The sequence below is a fragment of the Dermochelys coriacea genome, chromosome 2, assembly GCF_009764565.3.
Source record: "Dermochelys coriacea isolate rDerCor1 chromosome 2, rDerCor1.pri.v4, whole genome shotgun sequence".
NCBI classification, from domain to species: Eukaryota; Metazoa; Chordata; order Testudines; family Dermochelyidae; genus Dermochelys; species Dermochelys coriacea.
In genome coordinates, this window is record NC_050069.1 from 217,603,302 (window position 1) to 217,629,242 (window position 25,941).

Here is a 25,941-nt window from a genome sequence, read left to right on the forward strand (position 1 = left end):
TGAGTAAGTCTGCTGTGAAAAATGGTATGTATATGTTTGTCAATATCACTCATCACTGTCTCAGAGTTAGATAACAAATATACAAATATCACTTTTCACAGGAGCAGACTTAACTAGCAAGTCTAAAAAAACAAAAACAAAAAAAACCCAAAACAAACAAAAAAAAAAAACCAACCACCTCCACCACAAGACAAGAACATACAAAACACCTTATTTGTGTTTCTATGCTGCTTAGGTCCAGTAAAGAATAGAGACAACTGTACATTAATTATTAATTATTATTATTGAGTGTACAAATAAAAACCCTACATAAATAACTATGATTTGGACATATTTATGTGCATAATTTATTTGTTTTTCCTAAATTAATTATTTTAGAGAAAACTGTCATAGTGGCATCCAGCAAGATTTGGTGGCTGCACTCTGAGGCTACCGAAACATTTGTGGTGAGACCCCTGGGCCTACTAGCTATATGACAGCACATTTCCCTAAAGCTTGCAATGACTGGGCATGTGATGGAGGCATGCAGGTGCAGCCCCATATTTCTTTATTGAAACAACACTCCCATCCCTGCTGCTTGAAATATTGCCCGCAGAACTTCCCTCGTACGGCTGATCACAGGAGAAGGGTTGTCGCAATGGTGAACAATCAGAGCAATAAACACTGTTCATTTAACTCACCAATAGTCTCCCACCTTAATATTTACCTTCGTAAGAAAGGAAAAGCTGAAACTTTCCCTCCATTGTTGCTGGGCAAGTAATGAAAATCATTATTCACTAATATTTTCCAAGACAGTGAAATCAAATTACAACCTTGGCATTTTCCCTGTCCTTTTAATCACCTGTCTAGGTCACAATAGATTCCAGGAACTTTACAGGAGTTAATAGAACCACACAGCTGAATGAGGGCTTGGTGATGAGATACATGTCCCAGCCGGTAACATCTTCCACCCACACAACCCCATGGACTTCTTCAAAGATACCGAACACCAGAGTTACGGACTTACCAGTCAACCAGACACCCTGTGAAACCGGAAGTCCTCAATCAGGCAGCAGCACAGACAAAAAAAATAAAAGAAGCAAATACTGTATAGTCTAGTTGCTGGGATATCACAGAATTATGCATTCCTGAGCATCACAGTGAAGCAGATAAGTGACACTTCATCAGGGCCCTCAACGCCTTAATGATGAACAGGTGCAACTTTTCCTTTATAATATATACTATGTATTAAGACCTGAACTAGTTGAAAATGGACTTGTGTGCGCACGCGCATGTGTGTGTGTGTGTAGGGTGGTGGTGGGGGATTGCTTAAGGGATGGGAACCCTATTAAAAAAAAACCCACAAATTTACTCAATTTCAACCAGCTCTAGAGTAGATTTTTAAAAGTGAGGAAGGGGCAGATTTGTAATTTTTCCTTCTGAAATGCCACGCCCCCTTCCCTCCCCCTGTTTTCTGAATCTTCAACAGCTGAAAAATGTTGACCAACATTGTGATCTGGTTACAGTTCACATACTAACTTCCTAACACACTTGGAATTTATTAATGTTTCTAAATCAATTTTTCCCATTCAGACCACCCCTCTCCCCCGCCAAATGGGAAAGGAACAAAACATTGAACATAAAATAATGCTTCAGCAAAATGGAATAGGCACATTTAATTTCTGGTTTGGAGTGTGTTCTGCTCCATGTTATCTGCATGAAGCAATACTAATGGAGTGTGCATGAAGACTGTGTTTCTGGTGCACCACTGTTTTGTCATGCTGATTGTAAGCAATAATTGTTTAAGCAATAGAGCAGGACAGGTTCTGTGCCTTTTGCCCCTGAGGCAAATTAGACTTCGAAGTAAATTATTTTAGGGGCATGTTTTCAAAGTAGCGGAGTTTGGCCTCCCTTTCTGAAGGTGCATTGCATGTCCAAAATATCCACATGCAATTTTGCAATTTGAAAACGAATTGAAAGTGCACATCAGGACACTTGCACCTCTCATCACCTGATCTGCACCTAGTTAGAGGGGGAAGTACAGGAGAGCCTCAGCGTTACAGACACCTCGCATGGAGATTGTCCGTAACTCTGAAATGGTCTGTAACGCTGAACAAGACACTACGGACTTCTGCTATGGGGGAATTGGGGCTGCAGCTGTAGGGTTGAGGGGGGTCAGGACTTCAGGTGGGGAGGGGGGGGTCAACAGGGTTTCCGGCAGGGGGCTCAGGGCTTCTCCCCCTGGGAGCACAAGGGCTCATGGCTTAAGACCTGGAGGGAGTGCTGGGATCGGGGCTTTAGCCTGCTGCTCTGTTCCAGCTTCAGCCCCATGAGGTGTGCCAGGGATTGGGGCTTCAGTCCCGCAGTTCTGCTCCCGGTTTCTGCCGGGGGTGTGGGAGGGTGTGCACCGGGACTCTAACTATGGGAGGAGTGCTGGGGCTGAAACCGGCATTCCCCCTCATAGCTAAAGCCTTGATCCCTGGCACCCCCTGCAGGGCTGAAACTGGGAGCAGAGTCCCGGGGCTGAAGCCCCAATCCATAGTGCCCCCCCCAAGCTGACGCTGGGAACGGAGCCATAGAGTTGAAGCCCTGAGCCCCAGTGCTCCCCCTGGTCTAAAGTCCTGAGCCCTGGTGCTCCTGCAGGGCAGAAGCCCCAAATCCCACATCAACCCAGAGCCCTGACCCCCACAGACACACCCTGTGGCTACAGCCCCAACCTGCTGGAGCATGGAGCCAGCCTATAATGGCAAGCACTTTCGGTGGTTAAATGAGACTGAGGCTACATCAAACCTCTGAGCAACTAACTCAAGTGTAGAGAGTGCTAGATCAAATTCTTCCATCAATCAAACCTCTTGGGGAGGTGGATTACCTTCACTAATTAGAGAACCCCTCCCATTGGCAGAGGTCGTGCCTACACTGAAGCACTACAGCAGCACAGTACTGTAGATATGCCAGTACAGTCCCCCTAGTGTAGACATGACCTGACTCAGCTGATAATCTTTTTACATATGACTGTATTCAAAGTCTGTGTTATTATTTTAAATATCTCTGTGTATGAAAAATAACTTTGCCATATAGAATAAAAGGGGACTTACTCAAGTCCTCATGGACTAGCTCCATAGTACAAAGGTGTTTCTAATAGACGTAATGTTCCAAAGCAATGCACGAGGACTTTTGATCTCCCTCCCAAGTCCTTCAATTTCTTTGTTACGCTCCCTTCACCAGTTCTCTCACAAGCTTTTCAAGGCATTCCCACCACTCATCTCTCCCCTCCATAAACTTCCCCACAACTCTATATAGCACTTATCCTGCACTATTGAGGGAGCTTTGCCATTGACTTCAAAGAGCATAGGACCAAACCCTATATGAGTATTGTTTATTTAGGAGAGGAAAGGAATAACTTTGCTAGGGAAACTGCTGGATGAATTTATGCTTGTAGAATGTAATTACTCCATTGGGATTTGTTCAAGACACAAGGGCTAACATTCTTACTTTTCCAAAAAGGGGGCCATGAAAGACAGCACATAAAGGGAGTAAATCATCTCATAGCACTAGGCTGGGGCACTAGCTCAGTCCTGACTGAGAGAAAAGAGCACCTAGCAGTGCTGTGTATACAGCACTCTTACGACAGAGCAATGAAGTTGATGGGTGTCCGGTGAGGATCTCCTCTATGTAAAGACTGTGTCCACTCCTGCTTAGATAATGAGATCTGATGACATATCCTGAGGTGAAATATTATGGTGGCAGGACATGCCCAGAAGTCTGGATAACAGTGTATTTGAACCAGCAATACATTTACAATACCTTTGTAAGTTGTCTTGGCTCATTTCCTTCCTCTACAACAATTAGCTGAGATCTTCCATTCCTTTCATTGTCTCGAATGCCAACTGCAACTTGAGTAGCCTTCAGACGCTCAAATTTATTGCATGTTGAGCCACACCACTGGTAAATTTCCTAGAATAAATGAGAACAGATACTTCAGTCATCAGAATCAACATAAGGGCAGAATTATGAAATGCTTTAGAGTTGTTACTAAAACACAAAGGGCCAGACTGTCAGGTTGTGTAAATCAGCACCACCATTGAATTTAATAGAGTTACCCCAAATTACACCAGTTGAGGATCTGGATCAAAGACTGTTTTTGTGTCATATAGACTAGTGCTATAACTGAAGTATTCATGTAGCCTCACTCACCATAGTGTCTATGCGCTACGGCTTCGTTTTGGTCCAGAAGTGCAAAAATCTGGCTGTTTATCTGAAGCTTATCTAAACAAGCTGAATCTCTTGAGTTTCTTCATAAGAAATTTCTTCCCCAATCTCAGAAATGAAATTTCTGGCACTTCTTCCAATGAGGAACACTCCGAGTTCAGCCCCTCTTATGAAACTGTCAAGGCTAATTCCCCACTCTGGCACTTTGAGTGCAGAAGGTGGGGGCCCGCAAGGATTCTAAAAATTAATACTAGCCACTCCAGGCTTGAATTAAACTCCCAATGTTACAGCTACTTTCTCTGATCTTGGTTTGGTAGATGCTGCCACTACCCAAGTGTAGAACTTCTTTGAGACCCCAGGAGGGCACACTTAGGAATTCCTTCCTGTGGGGTACCCTCAAGCCCTTTCACTCCCCCCCTCCAGGGATGAGCTGAGAAAGAAAAAAAAAGGAAATCAGCTGTTGTCACCAGCTAATTAAACAACATGTGCACAAACCTCGACACACACAAATCCAATTCTGTTCTGAAAAAAGGTAAATTTTATTAATAAAAAAAAGAAAATAAATATATCTGGGAACTCAGGCTATTGCTAGATTTTAATAAAGCAACTACAAATATTAAGCACTAAGAATAGCTTTCTTGAGGTCCAGCTTAAAGGTTACAAGCAAAACGAAAGCCCCTGGGGTTAGCACAGAGGAATCCATAAGCCATAACAAAATAAAAGGAATAAACCTAATTGCATCTTCCTAGACATTTCCTGATTAACTTACATATCTGGGGTTTTAAATGAGTAGTTTCTAGATATGATACTGATGATTTTTTCATACCTGGCCCAAGCTTCTTACAGCATAGCTGCTGCCCTGTCTGCCTCTCCCTGGGAGAACAACAGACAGACAGACAAAAGGGGAGTCTTTTTTCAATTTTAAAAAATTCTAACCTTTCCACTGGCTCTTCTGGCCAGGTGCCCACTACTTCCTTTTACCTATGCATCACAGTGAGACTTTTTAACCTTTTACAGGTAGAGCAATTAGAAAACAGCTACTAAGAAAGATTTTATAGCTGCTGGCTGGCTGAGTGTCTATAAAAGGGGGCCACCCCTGCCCCTTTCATTTATCACAGGGACTTTGACAGATCCAGTTCTGATTCCAGCCAGAAACCAGAGCCAAAGAAACCTCACGCAAACATTTCAGAATTTTGAATCTGGTTCTCAAAAATGGACAAAAGTCCTTCAATTTGGTCTGCTAATTCCTGTTTTGGGGACCTTTCATTTTAGATTGCTATTCTCGTGTAGGTCCACTCCTGCTTTGACACACCACTAAAGTCTGGGTCACTCAAAGGCACTTCCAAAAGAGCAAATGCGTATTCGCCTTCAATAAAGCTCTTCTGTATTGGAGAGTTTGCTCACCAGTGTTCTGATCCAAAACCACAGGAAGCCAATGCAAAGTCTGAGTCTAGGTCAGGCCCTAGGCAGGCCCTTCCAGGATCTAATTATCACTATGGGGACTCTTCAATTGACAGTGTCACAACGTTTGTTTAGAGCATCTGAAATGTTTCACAAGTCAGATGATCTATCTTAGATGCAGACTGTGTGTCATAGAATTTCAGGGTTGGAAGGGACCTCAGGAGGTCATCTAGTCCAACCCCCTGCTCAAAGCAGGGCCAATCCCCAACTAAGTCATCCCAGCCAGGGCTTTGTCAAGCCTGACCTTAAAAAATTCTAAAGGAAGGAGATTCCACCACCTCCCCAGGTAACGCATTCCAGTGTTTCACCACCCTCCTAGTGAAAAAGTTTTTCCCAATATCCAACCTAAACTTCCCCCACTGCAACTTGAGAACATTACTCCTCATTCTGTCATCTGCTACCACTGAGAACAGTCTAGATCCATCCTCTTTGGAACCCCCTTTCAGGTAGTTGAAAGCAGCTATCAAATCCCCCCTCATTCTTCTCTTCTTCAGACTAAACAATCCCAGTTCCCTCAGCCTCTCCTCATAAGTCATGTGTTCCAGTCCCCTAATCATTTTTGTTGCCCTCTGCTGGATGTTTTCCAATTTTTCCACATCCTTCTTGTAGTGTGGGGCCCAAAACTGGACACAGTACTCCAGATGAGGCCTCACCAACGTCGAATAGAGGGGAATGATCACGTCCCTCGATCTGCTGGCAATGCCCCTACTTATACATCCCAAAATGCCATTGGCCTTCTTGGCAACAAGGGCACACTGTTGACGCACATCCAGCTTCTCATCCACTGTAACCCCTAGGTCCTTCTCTGCAGAACTGCTGCCTAGCCATTCGGTCCCTAGTCTGTAGTGGTGCATGGGATTCTTCCGTCCTAAGAGCAGGACTCTGCACTTGTCCTTGTTGAACCTCATCAGATTTCTTTTGGCCGAATCCTCTAATTTGTCTAGGGCCCTCTGTATCCTATCCCTACCCTCCAGCGTATCTACCTCTCCTCCCAGTTTAGTGTCATCTGCAAACTTGCTGAGGGTGCAATCCACACCATCCTCCAGATCATTAATGAAGATATTGAACAAAACCGGCCTGAGGACCGACCCCTGGGGTACTCCACTTGATGCCGGCAGCCAACTAGACAGGGAGCCATTGATCACTACCCATTGACCCCGACAATATAGCCAGCTTTCTATCCATCTTATAGTCCGTTCATCCAGCCCATACTTCTTTAACTTGCTGGCAAGAATACTGTTGGAGACCGTGTCAAAAGCTTTGCTAAAGTTAAGGAACAACACGTCCACTGCTTTCCCCTCATCCACAGAGCCAGTTATCTCGCCACAGAAGGCAATTAGGAGCAGCAAACAGCAGAGAGGCTAACAGAGGGAGTTTGCCTGGATCTGTCTGAGAGGAGTAAAGAAAACAGATTTAGGTCTTTGAAGTACTTGCTGAAAACATAGGCAGAATAGAAGTGAAGAAATTCTGGAGGTTGAACTGGAAGGAGCTAGTCAAAAGGGAATTAGTCAGTTAGTATTTCTAGTTTGTTTTTTCATTTCTTTTTGGACAGTGTTAATTTGAGAGGAAAAAAATGTTTTCAATAATTCTGCAGGGTCTCCAATACAATAGCAATGGCAAAAGCTACACAATATACAAATCACATTTTTAATAACAAGGATCATCACTAAATAATTAATATTTTCATCTTTCAAAAAGGAGAACAAACAATTGGCTGAGCAGGCTGGTGTCTCTGGATATGGTACAAATAGTAAGAGATGCACTGTCTATCAGTTCTTTCACAGGTAAATAACTGGTTTGTAAAGTTTAGGTCAATATAATAAAAATAACGTGGCCCAATTTTTTTTATCACAATTTTAAACTCTTTCTTGCAGACTGCCTCTATAACTCCCACACAAGAGTTGTAGTCACAGAAGTATCAGTTTCAGACAATCTGTATCAAGAGAAGTCAGATAAAGTTATTGTTTAGAACTGTGCTACACTAAGTATAGGTAGGCTTGGAAGGATTATATTTTTATTAGTAAATTTCAGTAAACGTCAATTTCACTGTACACAAAAAAACAGATGAAAAAATGATAAAGATAGGAGGCAAAGAAAGAAAAATGCTGGTTGAGATCTTATTCAAGTTTGATTTAAGGATATTTACTTCTTATATTTTGACATGTGATGTTTACAATTTGTATTTTAGCAGTTACAAAGGTTTAACTTTTTGAAATCAATGTCTACTGTCATTAAATAATTGACTGACCCATTCTCTTGCCTGCCTCCCATATTTTCTTGCAACTGGGCACATTTAAAAAAAAATGATAAAAAGGAAAAAATGCCTGAAAAACCCCAACATTTATATCATCCAGCAGAATTCAAAAAAATTGAATTCTGCCAAACCTAAGTAAAGAGTAAAAACCATTGCAAATCCAGTCTCATTTACCATATTTTTTTATTCAAAAACAATCATGTATTACCCCAAAAGTAAGGGTGAGGTTAGAAAAATCAAGGATGTCTTAGAAAGGCTATATAGCATCCACTTAATTAACCCTACTCAACAAATGTAGGCAAAACATTTACCAAAGCCAAAAATATTAGAAAGCTGTATTAAAAACATAAATACTGAACAAATAAGGTCCTAATGAACGACAGAGAAAAGATACTGGAACTTAGTAAAGCATAAGGTAATAAAAACATAGAAACAAAAACTGAGAAACAAATATTTTTCCCTTGTAATCATACTGCATAAAATTAATGCTCATTGTAAACAAATCAGACAACCCATATGAAGATAGCAGGAGATCTCAAATGGAGTGTTTAGTGTAGTTGTATTTCTCATTCGTTGAATGGAGGAGAGAGAGAGAGGAGCTATAAACAAGACGTCTCTTCTCAGAAATCCTTCACACACCTATAACTCCATTCACCTTTTTATTTTCTTCCTAAAATCTTATTTATTTTAGGATTTGTCTACACAGAGGAAATTGAGCAGCATAGCTATTCCAATTTAACTGTTCCATGTGGGCACTCTGTTCCAGAATAAAATTGATTTTATTCCAGAATAATTACTTGGCTTTGTGAATGGAGTAATTACTGTGGAATAAAGTCACTTTTTTTCAGGAATAGTGTCTGCATGGGGAGCTATTCTGAAATAGCTATTGTGGAATAGTTTATTTTCCAACAGCTATGGCAGTCAATTTGATCAGTTTGTAAATAGGGCCTCAGTGATGGACAGATCTCAAAATACTTAGAATTTATTTCTGAAAAGCACCCAGAAGTTCACTTCTTTATCCAAATTTCTTAGATCTGCAGAACCCAACTGGAAATCTTGTAAGAAGTCTCACCTGCAAGATTTTTGGTACTACTATGAATTAGGCTGCAAACCCTGCAAAGAAAAGATAGTCTCATCATTTCAATACTTTGGTTTTCTCACAAGAAGCAGAACCATGGAGGTCAAGATAATAAAAAGAGAGAAATAAGCTTTTTGAAACTTCAGTGAAGGTTTACTTTAAGTGAAAGATAAAGGAACTATAATTTTATCCAAACTGTTTTCCCCCGATCTGTTTCTCATGTATGCTCACATTTGAATTTTTTTCAATGGCTTCCTCAATTCTCAAAGACTTTCTATGTGCATATATACCTTTTGTTCATATTATATTTCTGCAGAAGTGAAACACTCAAACATATGTTTCAGGCTTACTTTTCATTCTCATCTTGGCTTTTCTCTTTGTTGCTCCCAATTTAGCTGATTTCAAACATCAGTGACACATGCTGGGACCACTGAAGATGTATCAGCAATAAATAAGAGTTTTTTATCTCTCGCGAAATATAGAAGCAATAAAGGAGAAGAAACAAAATATGTTTCTACAAAATTAACTGGAGAGATTAAAGAAGTCTTCCTTATCATGTGTGCTTTGCAAGTTGAAAGAATCTCTCTCTCCAGCACTTTCATTAAGGTTGAAGTTCATCAGGTTTCTACTACACCACACTTGAGTAATATTCTTTGCACCTTGACTCTCTCTTCTTTAAAAAAATATTACCTAGTTGTGTAAAGTCCAGTCTTGGAGGATGACTGCAGCTCTATAAATATATACTACAATATTAACAATACTCACACTGGGATGTCATTTGCATTTAAAAAAATAAGGCCAAGATTATCAAAAGTGAATAATGATTTAGGGTGCCATCTTAATGCATCTTAAGGGAGCCTGGTTTTCAGAACTTTCTGAAAACCAAACCTCTTTAAGGCTGAAGTTAGACACCCAAAAATCGAGGTACCTTAAATCACTTTTGAAAAAAATCTTGATCCCAGTTTCCTCCAGTGGGATTAACATGGCTGACTGTATTTTGGTTTTTATTTGCATTGGAATTAAACCTGGCATGTATGTGGTGAGCCCAGGGAAGGTATTTTTTTCTAAAAGCAGGACACAATGATCTGATCACTCCATATGTTAAATCTGTGGGATGGGCTTCTGTGGGAGGAAATCTCCACAAAGAAATCTCCTCTAGATCCTCTCTTATCATCCCATTAGGACAGGCATGATATTTGCAAACCTCTACCCAGCCCAGCCCAAACCATGGCAGATCCTGGGAAATCACTAGGGTTATGTGTACACTTTAATTAAACACTCACAGCTGGCCTGTGTCAGCTGACTCTGGCTCACAGGGCTTGGGCTGTAGGGTAGTAAAACTACGGGTGTAGAGGTCTACTCTCGGACTGCAGCCCAGGCTCTGGAAAAGTCCCCCCGCGTAGGGTCCCAGAGCTTGAGCTCCAGCCCAAGCCTGAACATCTACACCAATTTTACAGCCCCTCAAGCTCGACTCAGCTGACACAGGCTAGCCATGAGTCTTTAATTGCAAGGAAGACATACCCTTGGACGCCAGCTCCATCTGCACAGATATCCTGTTCATCTGTACCCACCTGCATGAATGGGTGGACAATTTGATGGGACGGGCAGTGATTAGGACTGCCCCAGTAGAAAGGGGGAGGAAAGCACTCACTGGAGGATGCACTCCGGAGGTTTTAGCCACCCATTGACCAGCTGGGGAAGGAGGGAAGCTGATTGATGTCCCCCATCTCCATTAATTTAAACCCTAGCCCAGGACATCGTAGGGAGGCTTTTTGCTCTATTTCAGCAGCAGCAAGGTTACTTTTTGGGTTCTCCAGACCCAGGATTCCTAATTTTTTTTTCCCCAGGATTTTTTCAAGTGTCCCAGCTCCAGGATGCCAAGACAAGGAAGAATCGAGGCAGCTTCTGCACCCAGTAGAGGCAGCATGTGAGGAGGAAAGTAGAAGTTCCGGGACCCTCACCCCCTTCCTGCTTGTGGGGGTGCACCCTGTCAGAGGGGTCTTTGTCCTGCAACAGGGGTTGCACTCCTAGTCCCCAAGATGGCAGCACAGCCCGCTGAGGAGAAGAAGCCATGCTGGGGGAAGGGGGTTGATGTGGCTGGCTCCCGGAGCCACTAAAAAATTCACTGGGGTGTAAGCTGCAGGAAGTGAGCAGGGTGCTGCTACCCTCGCCATCTCCCTGCTCACAGGGCAAGCTGCTGCTGTAGAAGCCTCCAGGGCCCACAGCTGAGCCTGGCCCTGCTGCTGCCGCCCCCTCCATGTGCTCACAAGAGAGAGGGATGAGGGCCATGCTGCTGCTGAGGGTGCCCGCTCCAGGAGCTGCTCAACTGGGACTCGGCCTGCTGCTGAGTCCCCTCCCTGCCACCTCAGCTCATGGAGTGAGGGGGTATGTCAGGGCCCCCGGGATGGGGAAGCTAACGCAGGAATGGCCTTGGGCCGTGCCCCCACTCGCTCAGTGGGACCCAGCCTGTAGCTGCAGGGTGCCCTGGGATATGGGGCAAGCAGCAGCGGTGGCTGCCTCTCTGGCAGTGGCCCCTTCCTGTGCTGCCAGAGCAGGAGTCTGTTGTACTTGGGGAAGAAAGGCCATAGAAGGGGACAGGGCTTTTAGAGGGCGTCTCCCTTCTCATGGCTTGGAGGGTGCCAGTCCGGCCCTTCCAGATGCATTAAGGGGTGGTTGCCTCTGAGGTGGGTGAGGGTTTCTTTACGTAATTTTGCCAGGGCATCATGGGCCTAGGCTCACTGCGCTGTGGGGAGAGAGATTCTCAGTTTTCACAAGACTTCAGAGCAAAGGAGGCCTACTGGCATGGCCCCAATGCTGAGCAAGAGTTACAGGAGGACGGAAGCTGGAGGATGGACACCTCAGGAGCACGGCTGGAACTGTTCATCTTAAATCAGGTGATGGGCACCTCCCCTCCAGGTGGGAGCCCAAATCCCTTTCACAGGGGTCTCTGGGGGAAGTGAGGGTCTCAACCTTACTGAGGTTGATTTGGAGGATGGAGAGGGTGAGACTGTTCTTGGGTTGTGCCTCTCTCTCCTTTAGCCAGCAGGGAGGCCAGCTGAGGCCCCTGGGTTCCAAGAATGGGGGTCAATGGCCCCCAGGAGGGGAAGGGCCTGGCTGTGGTGTGCTGTGCACCATGCCAGAGGTAACCACCCAGCTCCCACCTACCTTGGCCATGCCACCTAACGCACAGGCTTTGAGATGATTTGGCAAGATTGTCAGCTTTGGTTGCCCAGATGGAGGGGCACAGGTTGGGGTGGGGTCAGTGTTCCACAGCAGGCCACTGAGCTACCAGGGCAGGAGACACCTCCCGCAGTTCCCAGGAACAGCACACCTCCTGGGGCTTCAAGCACCATAACAGTTTCTAACAAGGTACAAGTAGGTGACACAGGTGCCAAAGCTCAGGGATACGCTGAACCTGACTGGCCTGTTAGGACTCACTTATCTAAAGGGGCAAAGGAAAAATATGGAAAGAGCAGTTTGTGGAGTTGTTCCTCCTACTTTTTCTATGAGGATCTGGCTGAGGACATGGGGAAAAAAAGGAAAAGAAGGATGAAGACAAGTTCTAGGTAGCCCAGACCCTTAAGAATCGGACTGTGTCATTTCACATACATGAGAGTATAATTTGTGAGAGAAACCGTGGGAGGAGTGTGTCCTTATTTATGAGGACATAATTGCAAGGGTTAACACTACACAGAAGTACATTGCATGGGTAAGGTACAAAAAGGAGTTTAGACCGAGAGCGGTAGAAGTCAGAATTGTCATGGGGGAAAAAAAAGAACTAGGATCTCTGGCTTGGCCATGTCCAGCTGTTTTTCCAGACTGTAGATTGCCAGTGCCAAAGCCACAGGTCCCAATTGTGGATATTAGTGTTAGGGATCAGGATAGAAGTGGACTGGCCTAATAGTCAGAGCTGGTATCCAGGTGGGGGAACAAAGCCAAAGGTCAGCAGCAGAGTCAACTGCCAATTACCAGATCCAGGAGTCAAGCCTGCGTCAGAACCAAGAATCAAAACTGAGGGTTGGAGCCAGGGTCAGATACCACATCCTCAGCTGCTATAAATCAACATAACTCAGTTGACATCAGTGGAACCTGTCATTTAAATCAGGTGAGGATATGGTCCATTGTTTCTACTAGATTAAATATAAAAATTCTATACTACTTCCCTAAAGAGAATCACCTAAACAACTGAAGACTTAAAGCACAAAACCAAGCAAATGTTATCCAGGATATTATACACTTGTACTTTTAGTCTAATTAGTGTGTACAGAAAATTAAAATATAAATATGAATACAATTTATAATACTATTCCATATGAAGAGCAATTTATGTGATCCTTTTCAATTTCCATTATTAAAAATCACTATAAGGACACAGTCCACATGATGGACTAGTAGCCTCCAACTTAATTTAAATTGATTTAGTTTAAACAAAAAAATTGCAAGAAAGCAAATAAAAACATATACGTGGGTTTTTCAACAGTCCAGTTTTACAAAAAACAATGTGATTTGATTTGAAGTTTGTGGAAGAAAACAATATGACCATAAAAAAGAGTTAGCCCTAGATTGTCAAGCTTGTCAATCAATTTTCACATTTTAGAATGTTCTTAGTCAAGTGAGAGGCCCAGGAAGAGGTAAGGGAGTTCACAAAGGAAATGAATACATTAGGGACCAAGCTAGAGCAGTAGATCGTCAGGATTCCTAGGTCTTATTCTTATCCTTTCAGTGGTTAGCTATGCAACCTTAAGCAAGTTAGATGACTAAATTGAAATAGAGTGACTGTCAAATGGTTGATACATATTGTGCCAATCACACAGGAGTGTGAAAATTAATGTGTGTGTTACATTCAAAATATTATTTTTTTACTATCTCCATCTAAGCAGCAGAATTAGAATATACATTCAAATTTTATGCAATATAAATATTGTTTATAGGAAAAATATTACATGCTGAACTTCAGGTACAGGATAAATAATTTCATAGAATTTACTTAAGGCACTATTTTTAGTCTTACTTTAGTAGAGTTATTCTGAATTGGAAGGCTGACATATCTATTAGAGTGAAAATAGCCTTCAAATGCTCACTCTTCTCAAAACAGCAACTTAATTCATGAGTAATTCCTATGCTATATCATGTTTATTTTTCAGAAGTCCCTTTCTGAAATTATATAAACAGTCAGCTTGAGAGGAATCAAAGTGACTATGTATGTTACAGAGCTATGTTATGTTACTGGTATGTATGGTGCTTTATATCCATCTCTATTTTCTTTCAGTGTTACTGTAGGACAAATTATCTCCTTCCTCACACTGGTAAGCAGCTATTCACATGAGCAATTTCATTGAATTCAAGTCTATGGGACTACTTGTGTGCGTAACTGGTCACCAATACATGTATGGAGGTCAGAGGCTAAAAAATCATGACTGACTTTAAAATCACAATTTGAAAAAAAATAATTGTTGAATTTTTTTGTTATTTGCCTTCTGGTTTTCAAGTCTCTAAGGTGAAGTTGGGTTACAGTTTCCATCTTTTCTCCATAACTATGTGCTGTTGCCTGCACAGTATGTACTGACTGATAGGTGTCTGGACACAAATACTTGCCAACAGACCTTTCCCCCTTGGAGCTGCAGTGTACAAACTGGCATAGTAACAGGTCCACATTTCTAGTGCTCTCTCTGTCCTGCTGCTTGTGTGTGAAGGAAGCATCTAGCTCCTCAGGATAAAACAGTTATTTACCTGTATTGTACCTATTGTTCTTTCAGATGTGATGCTCACAGAGATGATGCATGGGAGGGGATGGGGGAATGCGTGGTCACATGCCCCCGCTGCTGCCCTCACACTGCCCCCCACTACCGGCAGGTACAGGATGCGCACATGTATTCCATGTACGTGTGTGTGTCCTTAGGGTCCCGAAGCCAGAAAACTTTGCTGAGCAGTACCCGTAGGGGCAGCGGTCATGCCCTATGGCCCTAGCCCCTCTTCTACGTGTATAAGGGCGGCACTGCCCCCATTCCCCTCAGTTCCTCCGCACCAAACGTCAAGAGTAAGGACCTCAAGTGCAGAGGGGATGGAGGGTGGGTTGCAGAATGCATGTCAGCATTCCATCTCAAAGAACAAACACGTAAGTAGCCATGTTTTCTTCTTCGAGTAGATGCAGCCACGTATTCCATGTAGAAGACTCACAAGCCCGTACTCGCAGGAGGGGGCTCAGAGTCTATTTAAACACAGACTGCAGGACTGCCTTCCCAAAGTTTGCATCTGAGCTGGATGTAATAGTAATGGACAATGGTTTGTAAACATGTGCAGAGGACCAAGTGGCAGCCCTGTAAAATGTCCAATATAGGATCATCATTTAGACCAGTGGTTTTCAAACTTTTTTTCTGGCGACCCAGTTGAAGAAAATTTTTGATGCTGGTGACCCAACGAAGCTGGGGATGAGGGGTTTGGGGTGTGGGAGGGGCTCAGGGCTGGGGCAGAGGGGATAGGGTGCAGGGGTGAGAGCTGCAGGGTGGGTCTGGGAATGAGGGGTTTGGGGTATGGGAGAGGGCTCTGGGCTGGGGCCAGGGATAAGGGGTTTGGGGTTCAGGAGGGGGCTGTGGATTTGGGGGGTGCTCAGGGCTAGGGCAGGGGATTGGGGCATGGGGTTGGAGCCCGGGCTTACCTCGGGCAGCTCCCAGTCAGTGGCACAGCTGGGGTGCTATGGCAGGCTTCCTACCTGTCCTGCACTGTGGACTGGAAGTGGCCAGCAGCAGGTCTGACTCCTAAGTGGAGGTGCGCAAGTGGCTCAGCATGGCTCTTGCCCACAGGCACTGCCCCCCCAGCCAATGGGAGTGCAGAGCTGGTGCTTGGGGCAGGGGCAGGGCACGGAGCCCCATGGCCCCTCCACCTAGGAGCTGGACCGGCTGCTGCCCACTTCCGGGGCACAACGTAGTGTCAGAACAGGTAGGCACTAGCCTGCCTTAGCCAGGCAGCACCGCCAACAGGACTTTTAATGGCCCAATCGGTGGTGCTGACCAGAGCCGCTACAACCCAGTGCTTTACATTTTGCGACCAAATACTGTGTCATGATCCACAGTTTGAAAACCACTGATTTAGACAATGTTGCCAGGGCCCTAGTAGAAAGAGTTTATGCCCTTTGGGCAGATGCAATCTGAGCCATTTTATATGCTGTCACAATACAGCCCAGAAGGTGCCGAGGACACAATGGAGGATGAAGTGCTAGAAACTCCTGGAAACACCAGAAAATACTGGAAAACTCCTGAACTACTGGAGACTCAGGGACTGAGAGGCAAAGCAAGACTGAAGCCACCTCCTGTGCCACTGATGTGGAAACAGTCGGTGCGGGTCCCGATCTCATCAGTACTGGACTCAGACCTCCCAAGGCCGGAACTGGAGTCGATGATGGGCTCTCACTGATCTCAGCAGGGTACTGGTAAGTGTTTAGATGGCCCTGCTCCAACTGCATGTAGGAAGGAGCATGGTGCTGTCAGTACTCCCCATAGAAGATGAGGAAGAGCTACCCGAACCAGGGAGTGGTCCTGATTAGTCTTACGGGACTTCTTCCTCACCACATCAGAGAGAGAATGAATCCTCTTCCTCTTGGGGGAAATAGCAGAGTCCAACTGTGGTGCAGCATCACTCGCCAGTTCCACAGGCAACCACCAATCACATGAGGGCCTCACTGCCAAAGCCGGCCACATGGCCTGCTTCAGAAGGTGCTGCTTCAGCCGTAAGACTCTCAACACTTCTGTCCTCTCTTTGAATGACTTACAGATGGAGCACTATTCCTTAATGTGCCAATCACTGAGACACAACAAGGACCTCTTGTGGGGATCACTATTGGGAATGGCTCCCCCACACGATGGACAATGCTTGAACCCTGGTGAGGACATCACACAAGACAGCCAACTACTCCAACACTATACTAACACTAAACTAAACCTAAGGTTCTACTAACAAACTGTTATCGGGGGAGGGGGGGAAATCTCTCAGAAAACTGAGACTGAAAACATGAGATGAAAACACCACACTAAATACCAGACTTGAGCCCTGGGCAGTGAAGAGGAACTGAGGAGGGGGTTGGGGCAGCACTGCTCTTGTATAGCCAAAGTAGGGGCTAGAGCCACATGACGTAACCACCTCCCCTACGTGGATGCTAGGCAAAGTTCTCTAGCTTCAGTGAGCTGGGTGTGTGTGCACACACCTACATGAAATACACAGCTGCATCAATTCAAAGAAGAATTCTTCCTTTTCAACGTATTAGTGTAGAAGGGACAATATAGTGTGGTCTACTGGGTACAATGTACAACTAGGAATCAGTAGTCCTGGGCTCTTCTTCTGACTGGTAGGGGCATGCTAAGTGACATGAGTTCTCTATGCCATTTGAAAGAATGATATAGCAATACTTACCTACTAAACAAAAGTGTTCTGAGGATTGATTACTTACAGTTTCAAAGAACTCAGATCTTAAAATAAATGGTGCAAGCAATTACTGGAGAGAAATTATAAAAGCACATCCCAGTGCATCCATTTCTGGCTCTGAACTGGGTGTGGAGTGATTAACAACAGTGCAGGCAAAAACACTTGCTCCATTCAGAGGAGGTTTGGTATGAAATCCCCCCCCCACACACACACACACCTTTTTCCACATACAGTGCACTTTGTATTCAATTGGCCCCCTGTCCTGATTGAAGGCAAATGAAAATGTGTGTCCTGTCCATGTACTATAAAATCCTAGCCGGCCTAAAAAGAGAAAAGCTAAGAAAGCCAAAAACAAGTGCCATAAAAATTCTAATAACTAAAAATTTCATAGGAAGGGCATTCATGGACTGGTGTACAAAGATTTTGTTCCATAATCTGTTTCTCCAAGTTCTTAGTATTTATTGAGCCTATGTTTTACTCTTGATATTGCGCTGATCCCATGCTAATCAGTGATGGATACTTTTTCTCCCCTACAAATGACAGACCACTGAGCACATTACACTCCCCATTTCAGAAGTTTCAGCAGCTGCATGACAACTCGTAGCAAAACAGATGCACTATACTGCATAGAAAAAACCCATATTGGACACTATATTTCATGGCTTCTTTAAACTATGCCTTTGAGATTAGAGTTTAAATAAAACAAGCTGTGGAGTATTTGGAGTAAAAACCTGTGTTCATGAAATGAGCAGAATTAACTACTGTGAGAAGTTGATATGGAGGAACTGAATACGTTGACTAAACAGTTTTCACTAGCTGCCTTTCCATGTATACTCTCCCTGGGGTAAGTACTAGTCCCACATGTCTTGTTCCTTAAACCATAGATTGTTCAGTAACCATATGCTAGGCAAAAAGAAAAGGAGTACTTGTGGCACCTTAGAGACTAACAAATTTATTAGAGCATAAGCTTTCGTGAGCTACAGCTCACTTCATCGGAATGCATCCGATGAAGTGAGCTGTAGCTCACGAAAGCTTATGCTCTAATAAATTTGTTAGTCTCTAAGGTGCCACAAGTACTCCTTTTCTTTTTGCGAATACAGACTAACACGGCTGCTACTCTGAAACATATGCTAGGCAACTCAGAATTCCCATGTTCTGATCACTTAAATAGAAAAGAGAACATTAATGTCTGGCCCTTCCTCTTCGAAGTCAGATGCGGTAGTAGAAACAGGCGCAAACCAAACCCCAGATACAGACAGCCCAGACTTTGGGGAAGTTTGGATCCAGATCCCACCTTTGCCTCTCTGTAGACACATACACATGAAACTGCTGTTCATTCACTTACTTACGTACAGCAAATTTGGTTTAAAATTTTGTTTTCTGTTACACCAATAAAATCCCCATTGACTTCAAAGCCCAAGTAATAAAACAAATCACATAAAATTAAGCTAGGTGTTGTGTTTTGGGAGGGAAAGGGGGTGGGGAGCAGAGTTGTGCAATCAAGGTATGTCTATACTGCAATTAGCCACCCATGGAGGGCCTGTGGGACTTGGGCTAACGGGCTGTTTAACTGCAGTTTAAACTTTGGGCTCGAGCTCTGGGACCCTTCCACCTCATAGTGTCCTGGAGCCCAGACTCCAGCCCGAGCCCAAACATCTATATTGCAATTAAACAACCCCTTAGCCTGAGCCTCTTAGCCCAAGTCAGCTGGCATGGGCCAACCATGAGTTTTTAATTGCTGTGTAGACTTTACTCTCAATTACATGAAGGTTACTGAGGGTTAGACTATGTTGCCCTTAGTTTGGACAAAAGTGAAAGCAAAATATATAAACACAGTTTCAGTCTGTGGGGGGTCTTTTTAAAAATGAGTATGAAGGAAATTGAAGTGCCTGGATTAGATTATACTGGAACACAGGCAAGAATAATCACAATAAGATATGTAATGGAAGATCACATAAACTGGACCAAGGGGGCATCAACACTATCAGATTTTTTATTATCAAATAAAATGACACTCAGTAACCTATTTGCTGCCTGGTATAAAGCAGGGTTACTTTCAAAAATTTGAAAGGAAGAAAGGAAGTGTAGAATATTTACATTAATTTTGCAATGTGTTCCACTCCTTCCACCCCCACCTCATCTCACTTCTCTTCACTAGGAAAACAGCTGTGTTCTTACCACATTTGGCTAGTTTCAGTTAACTAACATGAGGTAAAATTCCAGTGAAGACAAAGTGCTGTGCAGTTTTCACATTTGTCAGCAGGTCAAGGTGCACCCCAGACTCCTCCATAGGAACTTGTGTGAAAGCTACAAACTGCCTTGTCTTCACTTAGGATTTTACCTCAGGCTAACTACAATTCACTAATCTGGTCTGGACACAGGGTTTTTTCCCCTCCAAGTGAAAACATACCCTTTAGGTTTGACTGGCTTTTCTCTATTTTCCTCTGGTGTTATTTCCATTTTATGAGATTCCCCTTCAAGTTGTCTTTTAAAAAAAATTGATTTAATTCCCCAATCCTTTCTCCTTCCCACCTCCAGTATTTTCTACATTGTTAAATTTAAGCAGGTCAGTGTCCAGGAAGAAATAGCCACATCTCAAAAACCATCACTGCAATTCCCCTCTTGTTGGTAAATCTGCAGTGAAGACAAAGACTGAATGGGCATGAAACAGAAAAAAACAAAAACTTAGAGAACTGAAAGTGTGATAAAGAAGGTGGCCAGACAGAAGCCAGAGAGAACATCTGGGGTGAAATCCTGACCCTAAAAAATAAAATGGGAGTCTTGCTATTGACTTCAGTGGGTCAGGATTACACTTTTGAGAGGATTGGCCAGGTCTATTGATGTTACAGCCAGTTGGAATATATATGAAGGCTCTGCAGACCTCGATACATGACTCTCAGAGTGTCCGATAAAACACATCCCCCTGTTTGGGACTTCACAGATTCTCTTCTTTTTCATGTAGGCTATGACTTATTAAAAAGTTGAGAGTTACTTTTTTTGTGTGTGAAAGGGTTCCTAATTTTTAACGTTTTTTGTTTCTTTGTTTTGTTTTTAAGGTAATGGGAAAGGAAAGTATAGATTTAAGGGGCAATTCAAATTGAGCCTCAAGTTTAGGTTTCCTAAAAGCTTGTTTTTACAAAAGTAGAGACCAACAGAAATGGTTCCATATTTTTTTAAGTTTCAATAGAATTAGTTTTAAACCAAAAATCCAGTACCTCACTAAGCATCCAATTCAAACACTGCAACCTCTGGAAATGGAAAGTTAAGATGACTAAACACAAAAGCATAAATTATGTCATTATTTCTCATTGTCCCAAAGGAGAGAGTGCAAAATCAAACAATCAGCACTAACAATGAAGAATAATTTGGATTTTACCATTTTATGTCATGTCATATGCTTACACCAGCTTTCCACTAGCTCATCTACACTTTGTCTAGTGAGGGTAAGTATAAATAAATATATTGATACCGCAGAATGCTCTGATTTAGCATGGTTAGTGAGGACTGTTTCGGAAGATTTTCCCCATTTAAATTACTTATTTATTCAGTTAAGCAGTTGACTTGTCAATGCTTATTTTTGTCTAAACTATTTAATTCTGGATACTGAGAGAGAAAAATCCTGTCACAAAAAAAATAGTTAAATCACCTTTTTAAATTCCTTTGAGACCATGATACAATGAACCTTGGAATGATCAAAACTCTGCAAGTTTCAAAGCAAACTTGGTATTCATTCGGTCAGAATAATGTCTGAGGGTCCCAGAATCCTGTCTATGCTACAATTACAATTGTGTGTCTTTTTAACCCATTTATGATACTGCCATCTCATACAGCTGTTATGAAAAACACGGAATGGAACAATGTGCAAATAATGCACATTGGAAAACATAATCCCAACTATCCATACAAAATGATGAGGTCTAAATTAGCTGGTACCACTCAAGAAAGAGATCTTGGAATCATCGTGGATAGTTCTCTGAAAACATCTGCTTAATGTGAAGCAACAGAAAAATAGAAAGCTCCTCAAAAAAGCTGATTTTAGGAACCATTAGGAAAGAGATAGCTAATAAGACAGGAAATATCATAATGCTTCTATAAAAATCCATGACATGCCTACACCTTGAATATGCAGTTCTGGTCACACCATTTCAAAAAAAGATAGAATAGGAAAAAATACAGAGAAGGGCAACAAAAGTGATTAGGGGTATGGAACAGCTTCCATATTAAGAGTGATTAAAAGGACTGAAACTATTCATCTTAGAAAAATGATACTGAGGGTGGGATATGCTAGAGGTCTATAAAGTCATGAATAGTGTGGAGAAAGTGTTATTTACCCCTTCAGATAATACAAGAACCAGGGATCACCTAATGGAAATTAATAGGCAGCAGGTTTCAAACAAACATAAGGAATTACTTTTTCACCCAATGCACAGGATGTTGTAAAGGCCAAAAGTATAACTGGGTTAAAAAAAATTAGATAAGTTCATGGAGGATAGGCCCATCAATGGCTATTATCCAAGATGGTCAAGGATGCAACGCCGTGTTCTGGGTGTCCCTAAACCTTTGACTGCTGAGACTGGACGACAAGGGATGGACCACTCAGTAATCATCCTGTTCTGTTCAGTCCCTCAGAAGCATCTGGCCCTGGCCATTGATGGAAGACAAGATATTGGGCTAGATGGACCATTGGTATGAGCCAGTATGGTCATTCTTATAGTCTGGAAATGGCAGTCATGTGTCTCCCATGTGTGTGTTTCTCACAAACAATGCTGCCTAACAATTGTATTTGTGCATTCTGGGAATATCTGTGTCACTATCACTTACTGCTCAGCAAAGGATAAAATACTTGAAGGACATGCCCTCAGAGTGGCACTAGCAGCATGAGAAGCAATGCACTCTTGGATGTCTGACTGCATATAGAGCGACAGGAAGACAGGCCAACCTAACTGGATACTCTAGCACAGCTAGCAGGTCTGTCTACACTGCATAACTATCATCAGCTCTGACAATTTTATTGCAACTCATGCTATTGGGTTTTTTTTTCTTAAAACCCTACCTCCAGGAATCAGGCATTTACATGAGAATCACAGCTTTCATTAAAAAACAAAACAAAACAAAACAAAAGAAACAGTAGGATTTCAAGATCTCCTGGTATGGAGAAAAGCTTGAACACCTGAGCTCTAATGTGTCAAAAAACTGGAGTGCAAATAAAAGGTTCTCGAAATTTATTATTTTTAATCTCAAGATTTTGTAAAAGTGACTCAGGAATTTTGAATGCTTGGGGCTAGCAATACTGACACTGAAACAACAAAGTTCTAGGAAACCCAGCCTATGTGACTGACAAGGGCAAAACACTATTAGCTGGCACACTTGCTAAGCAGGTGTTAACTATCATGTAGGGATACAAACCATGTCTCGGAGTCCGTTAAAATTATGTGGACAGGGCCCAATTGCTTCTCCTGAATTTTTAACCCAAGAATTGCTCTAGCAAGGTCATTTAGACAAATTGAGAGTTGGTGACAAATTGTAGAGAACAAGAACCGTAGGAGAAAAAGGCATGTGGTGAAGGAAATGAGGCTTTTTTTTTTTTTTTTGGATGACTGGTAGTGTAGCAGGAAACAGAATTAGAGAAGCAGAAGTAGCCCATGAACTCCCAGGTGGCAAGATAGGAGGCTGGAAAGCCAGATTAGAGTGTATTTATTCCCACAGCATGGCTAAAAAATAAGTGACTAATATACTGACAGGAACAAGTGGTCCCTTAAATGGTACAAAACATCCTAGAAAAAATAATCCACTCCAACAGGAAGAGAGAGAGCACAGAAGTAGATAAAATGACAGCACCCAATGCAAAAGTGTGATGGTGAATCATAACTACTAGTGACAGGTTTCAGAGTAGCAGCCGTGTTACTCTGTATTTGCAAAAAGAAAACGAGTACTTGTGGCACCTTAGCGACTAACAAATTATTTATGCTTATGCTCAAATAAATTTGTTAGTCTCTAAGGTGCCACAAGTACTAGTTTTCTTTTTGTAACTACTAGTGAGGAGCCACTGTAGCGCTGCTAGTGCAGACACCCTAAGCAGACAGGAGAGAGCTCTCCCGTCTACTTAATTATTCCAGCCGCATGAATGGTGGTAGGTATCTTGGCAGGAGAAGCTCTCCCACTGACATAGTGCTGTCCATGCCAGCCCTTAGGTTGGTGTAACTTATGTTGCGCGGGGGGGTGGCTTATTCACACACCAGAATGACATAACTTGCACCAATTTAAGATGTAGCGTGTATATAGCCTTAACTAGGTCTCTATGCTCTTGATTTTATCATTGTCATGAAGAAAAAATGCAAGAAGCTGAATTTGTGTCTGCAATGCAGAAGAAAAACCAGCTGATGGCAAAAATAGCAATTGTTATAAAGAAAACAGATTTAAGTAAACAAACAGATAATCCAGATGGATTCTATGGCCCTTTGGAAAAATGGGCAGTCTCTGTTCCCCTTTCAAATAATGCTGGGGTTCATGCTGTGAGTAAAAGCAGGAACATAGAGAAGTGTGTGTGGTCACACAGGGTAAGAGCTTTATTCAAGAACCCAGCAGAGACCCACATTGTGGTCCTCTAGCAATTGGATCTTTTACAACTTGCCCTAACTTATTTCTCCACTGGGCAATATATCTTGCCCATCCTATTGATTTCTTAACACTAAGCATCGGTATCAATTTATAGAGGCCTATGCTCAGAGAAAAAACTATTATTCCATGAAGTTATTAGTTCTGACTCAGGGCTGGATTATGACATTCTGAGGCCCTAAACTGTGTCAAGTATAAGAGGCCATACCATTAATAAAACTCTTCCCCCCCCCCAACCCCCACAGAAAGGGCATTGAATATATAAACACAAAAGCTTTATATTTGCATATATACACAAAGGCAAATAATAATCTCCATTTTCAGCAGCCCTCTCTGGAACAATCACATCATGACAAATACATTTTAAACAAATTCTTTGAATTGCAAATGTAAGTAAAGTAGAAGTAAACAATACACAATAAAAAAATACAAAATAAAAAAAATACAGTAAATAGTACAACGTGCTAGAAGAGTTCTCAGGAAATTTTTCTTCTCTGGTGGGGCATCTAAATTGTGGAATTCCTTGTCTGAATAGGCAAAGAGACTTTTAGAGGATATCAGATGGCAATAGAGGATACAAGAGACAATAGAGGATATAGGATGCACATAACCCACAGGCTTACAGCTCAAATATTATGGTAGTTCTACTGATATGAATTATTCCCGGATAATAAGCAAACCATCAGAAAATTGTATGCAGGTTGTATTTTTCCAATCAGTTTATTTGTTTTGTTTTTATAGAAGATTATGCTGAATTACCTAGTATTGGTAATAAAATTAGTATCAGAAAATTTTTATTGAAACCAGTAAAAAAAATAATTTTATATATAAATAAATAAATTAAATAAAACCTGTGTTATTTTACCAGGATATTTCTGTGAACGTTAGTGCTATGTTCTCACAGGGAAACAAGAAAGGATATATAATTTTTTTTTACACTATGAATAAATGAAAAAAAAAGCACACATTTGATTGATTTTGTTAGGGAAATATAAAGTTTATCCAGACTATATAGAAAATATATTTACAAATGTTTATTCTGATTTAATTTTCACTATGAAAACAATGAATTGTTGAGATTTTTCTTTTGCCATACTATAAAAATACAATTATGCATATGATATGTGATTTATAAATCTATATAAGAATTTTTACATAGCATACTACCTAGAGTAAAATATTATCTTGCATACTCCAAACCCACCGAGCTGAAAATCCCAGTCTTTTTGTACGCAAACATCTCTCCATGTTGGCTTCTCTATCCTCTGTCTCCCACAGGACTACTAATTAATCTCGAGTAAACACCTCGGACACAGTGACAATAAGCTATATGGGCGAAAGAGAAAGAAGGAATTTGCCAGTCTTTTTTCTGCTAATCTCTAGACAGGCATTGAGAAAAACTATCTTATATTTAAAGCAAATATAATTAATATTATAGGTTTTAATAGCCTATAAATTATATATGCACGTGGTGAGCAAGTTATTTCAAACTAAGTACTCAGGATATTTGGATTTATATATATATATATATATTCCTTCACTTGTCTCAAAACCCTCTATTTATCCTTTCATCAACACTCTCCGATATTTATTGTGAAGGTTCCCAAAACTGACGGAGGGAAGCCAACACAAATTTATCCTCCTCAAGATCCACTGGACCCAAGTCCATAAGATGATCACCAGCAAACTCAATCATGTGAAGCACGGATAGTGCATGAAGCAGAAAGCAGCCTACACATTACAATACACAGTTGTAACTATGTACAGATCAAAAGAAGAAAGAACACACTAACATATGAGTGTGAGCTTGGCAGGATTGCTTCACAACATTGCCGTCTCTGACCTCATATTTTTCCCAATTTTATCGGCAGTGAGATTTATTTATTTAAATAAGTTATGAGGGCATGGTCAGAATTTTACCAATAGCAGC

General features: G+C 42.1%; 1 protein-coding gene across 1 annotated transcript in view; it reads right to left on the bottom strand.

The window, feature by feature from the left end:
- SCIN (scinderin) overlaps positions 1–25,941 on the bottom strand; it is a 98,934-nt gene that overhangs the window by 55,110 nt on the left and 17,883 nt on the right. Inside the window, exon 4 of the mRNA XM_038391724.2 lies at positions 3,784–3,933. Coding sequence (XP_038247652.1) covers positions 3,784–3,933 — 150 coding nt within the window. The remainder of the gene's footprint in view (positions 1–3,783; positions 3,934–25,941) is intronic.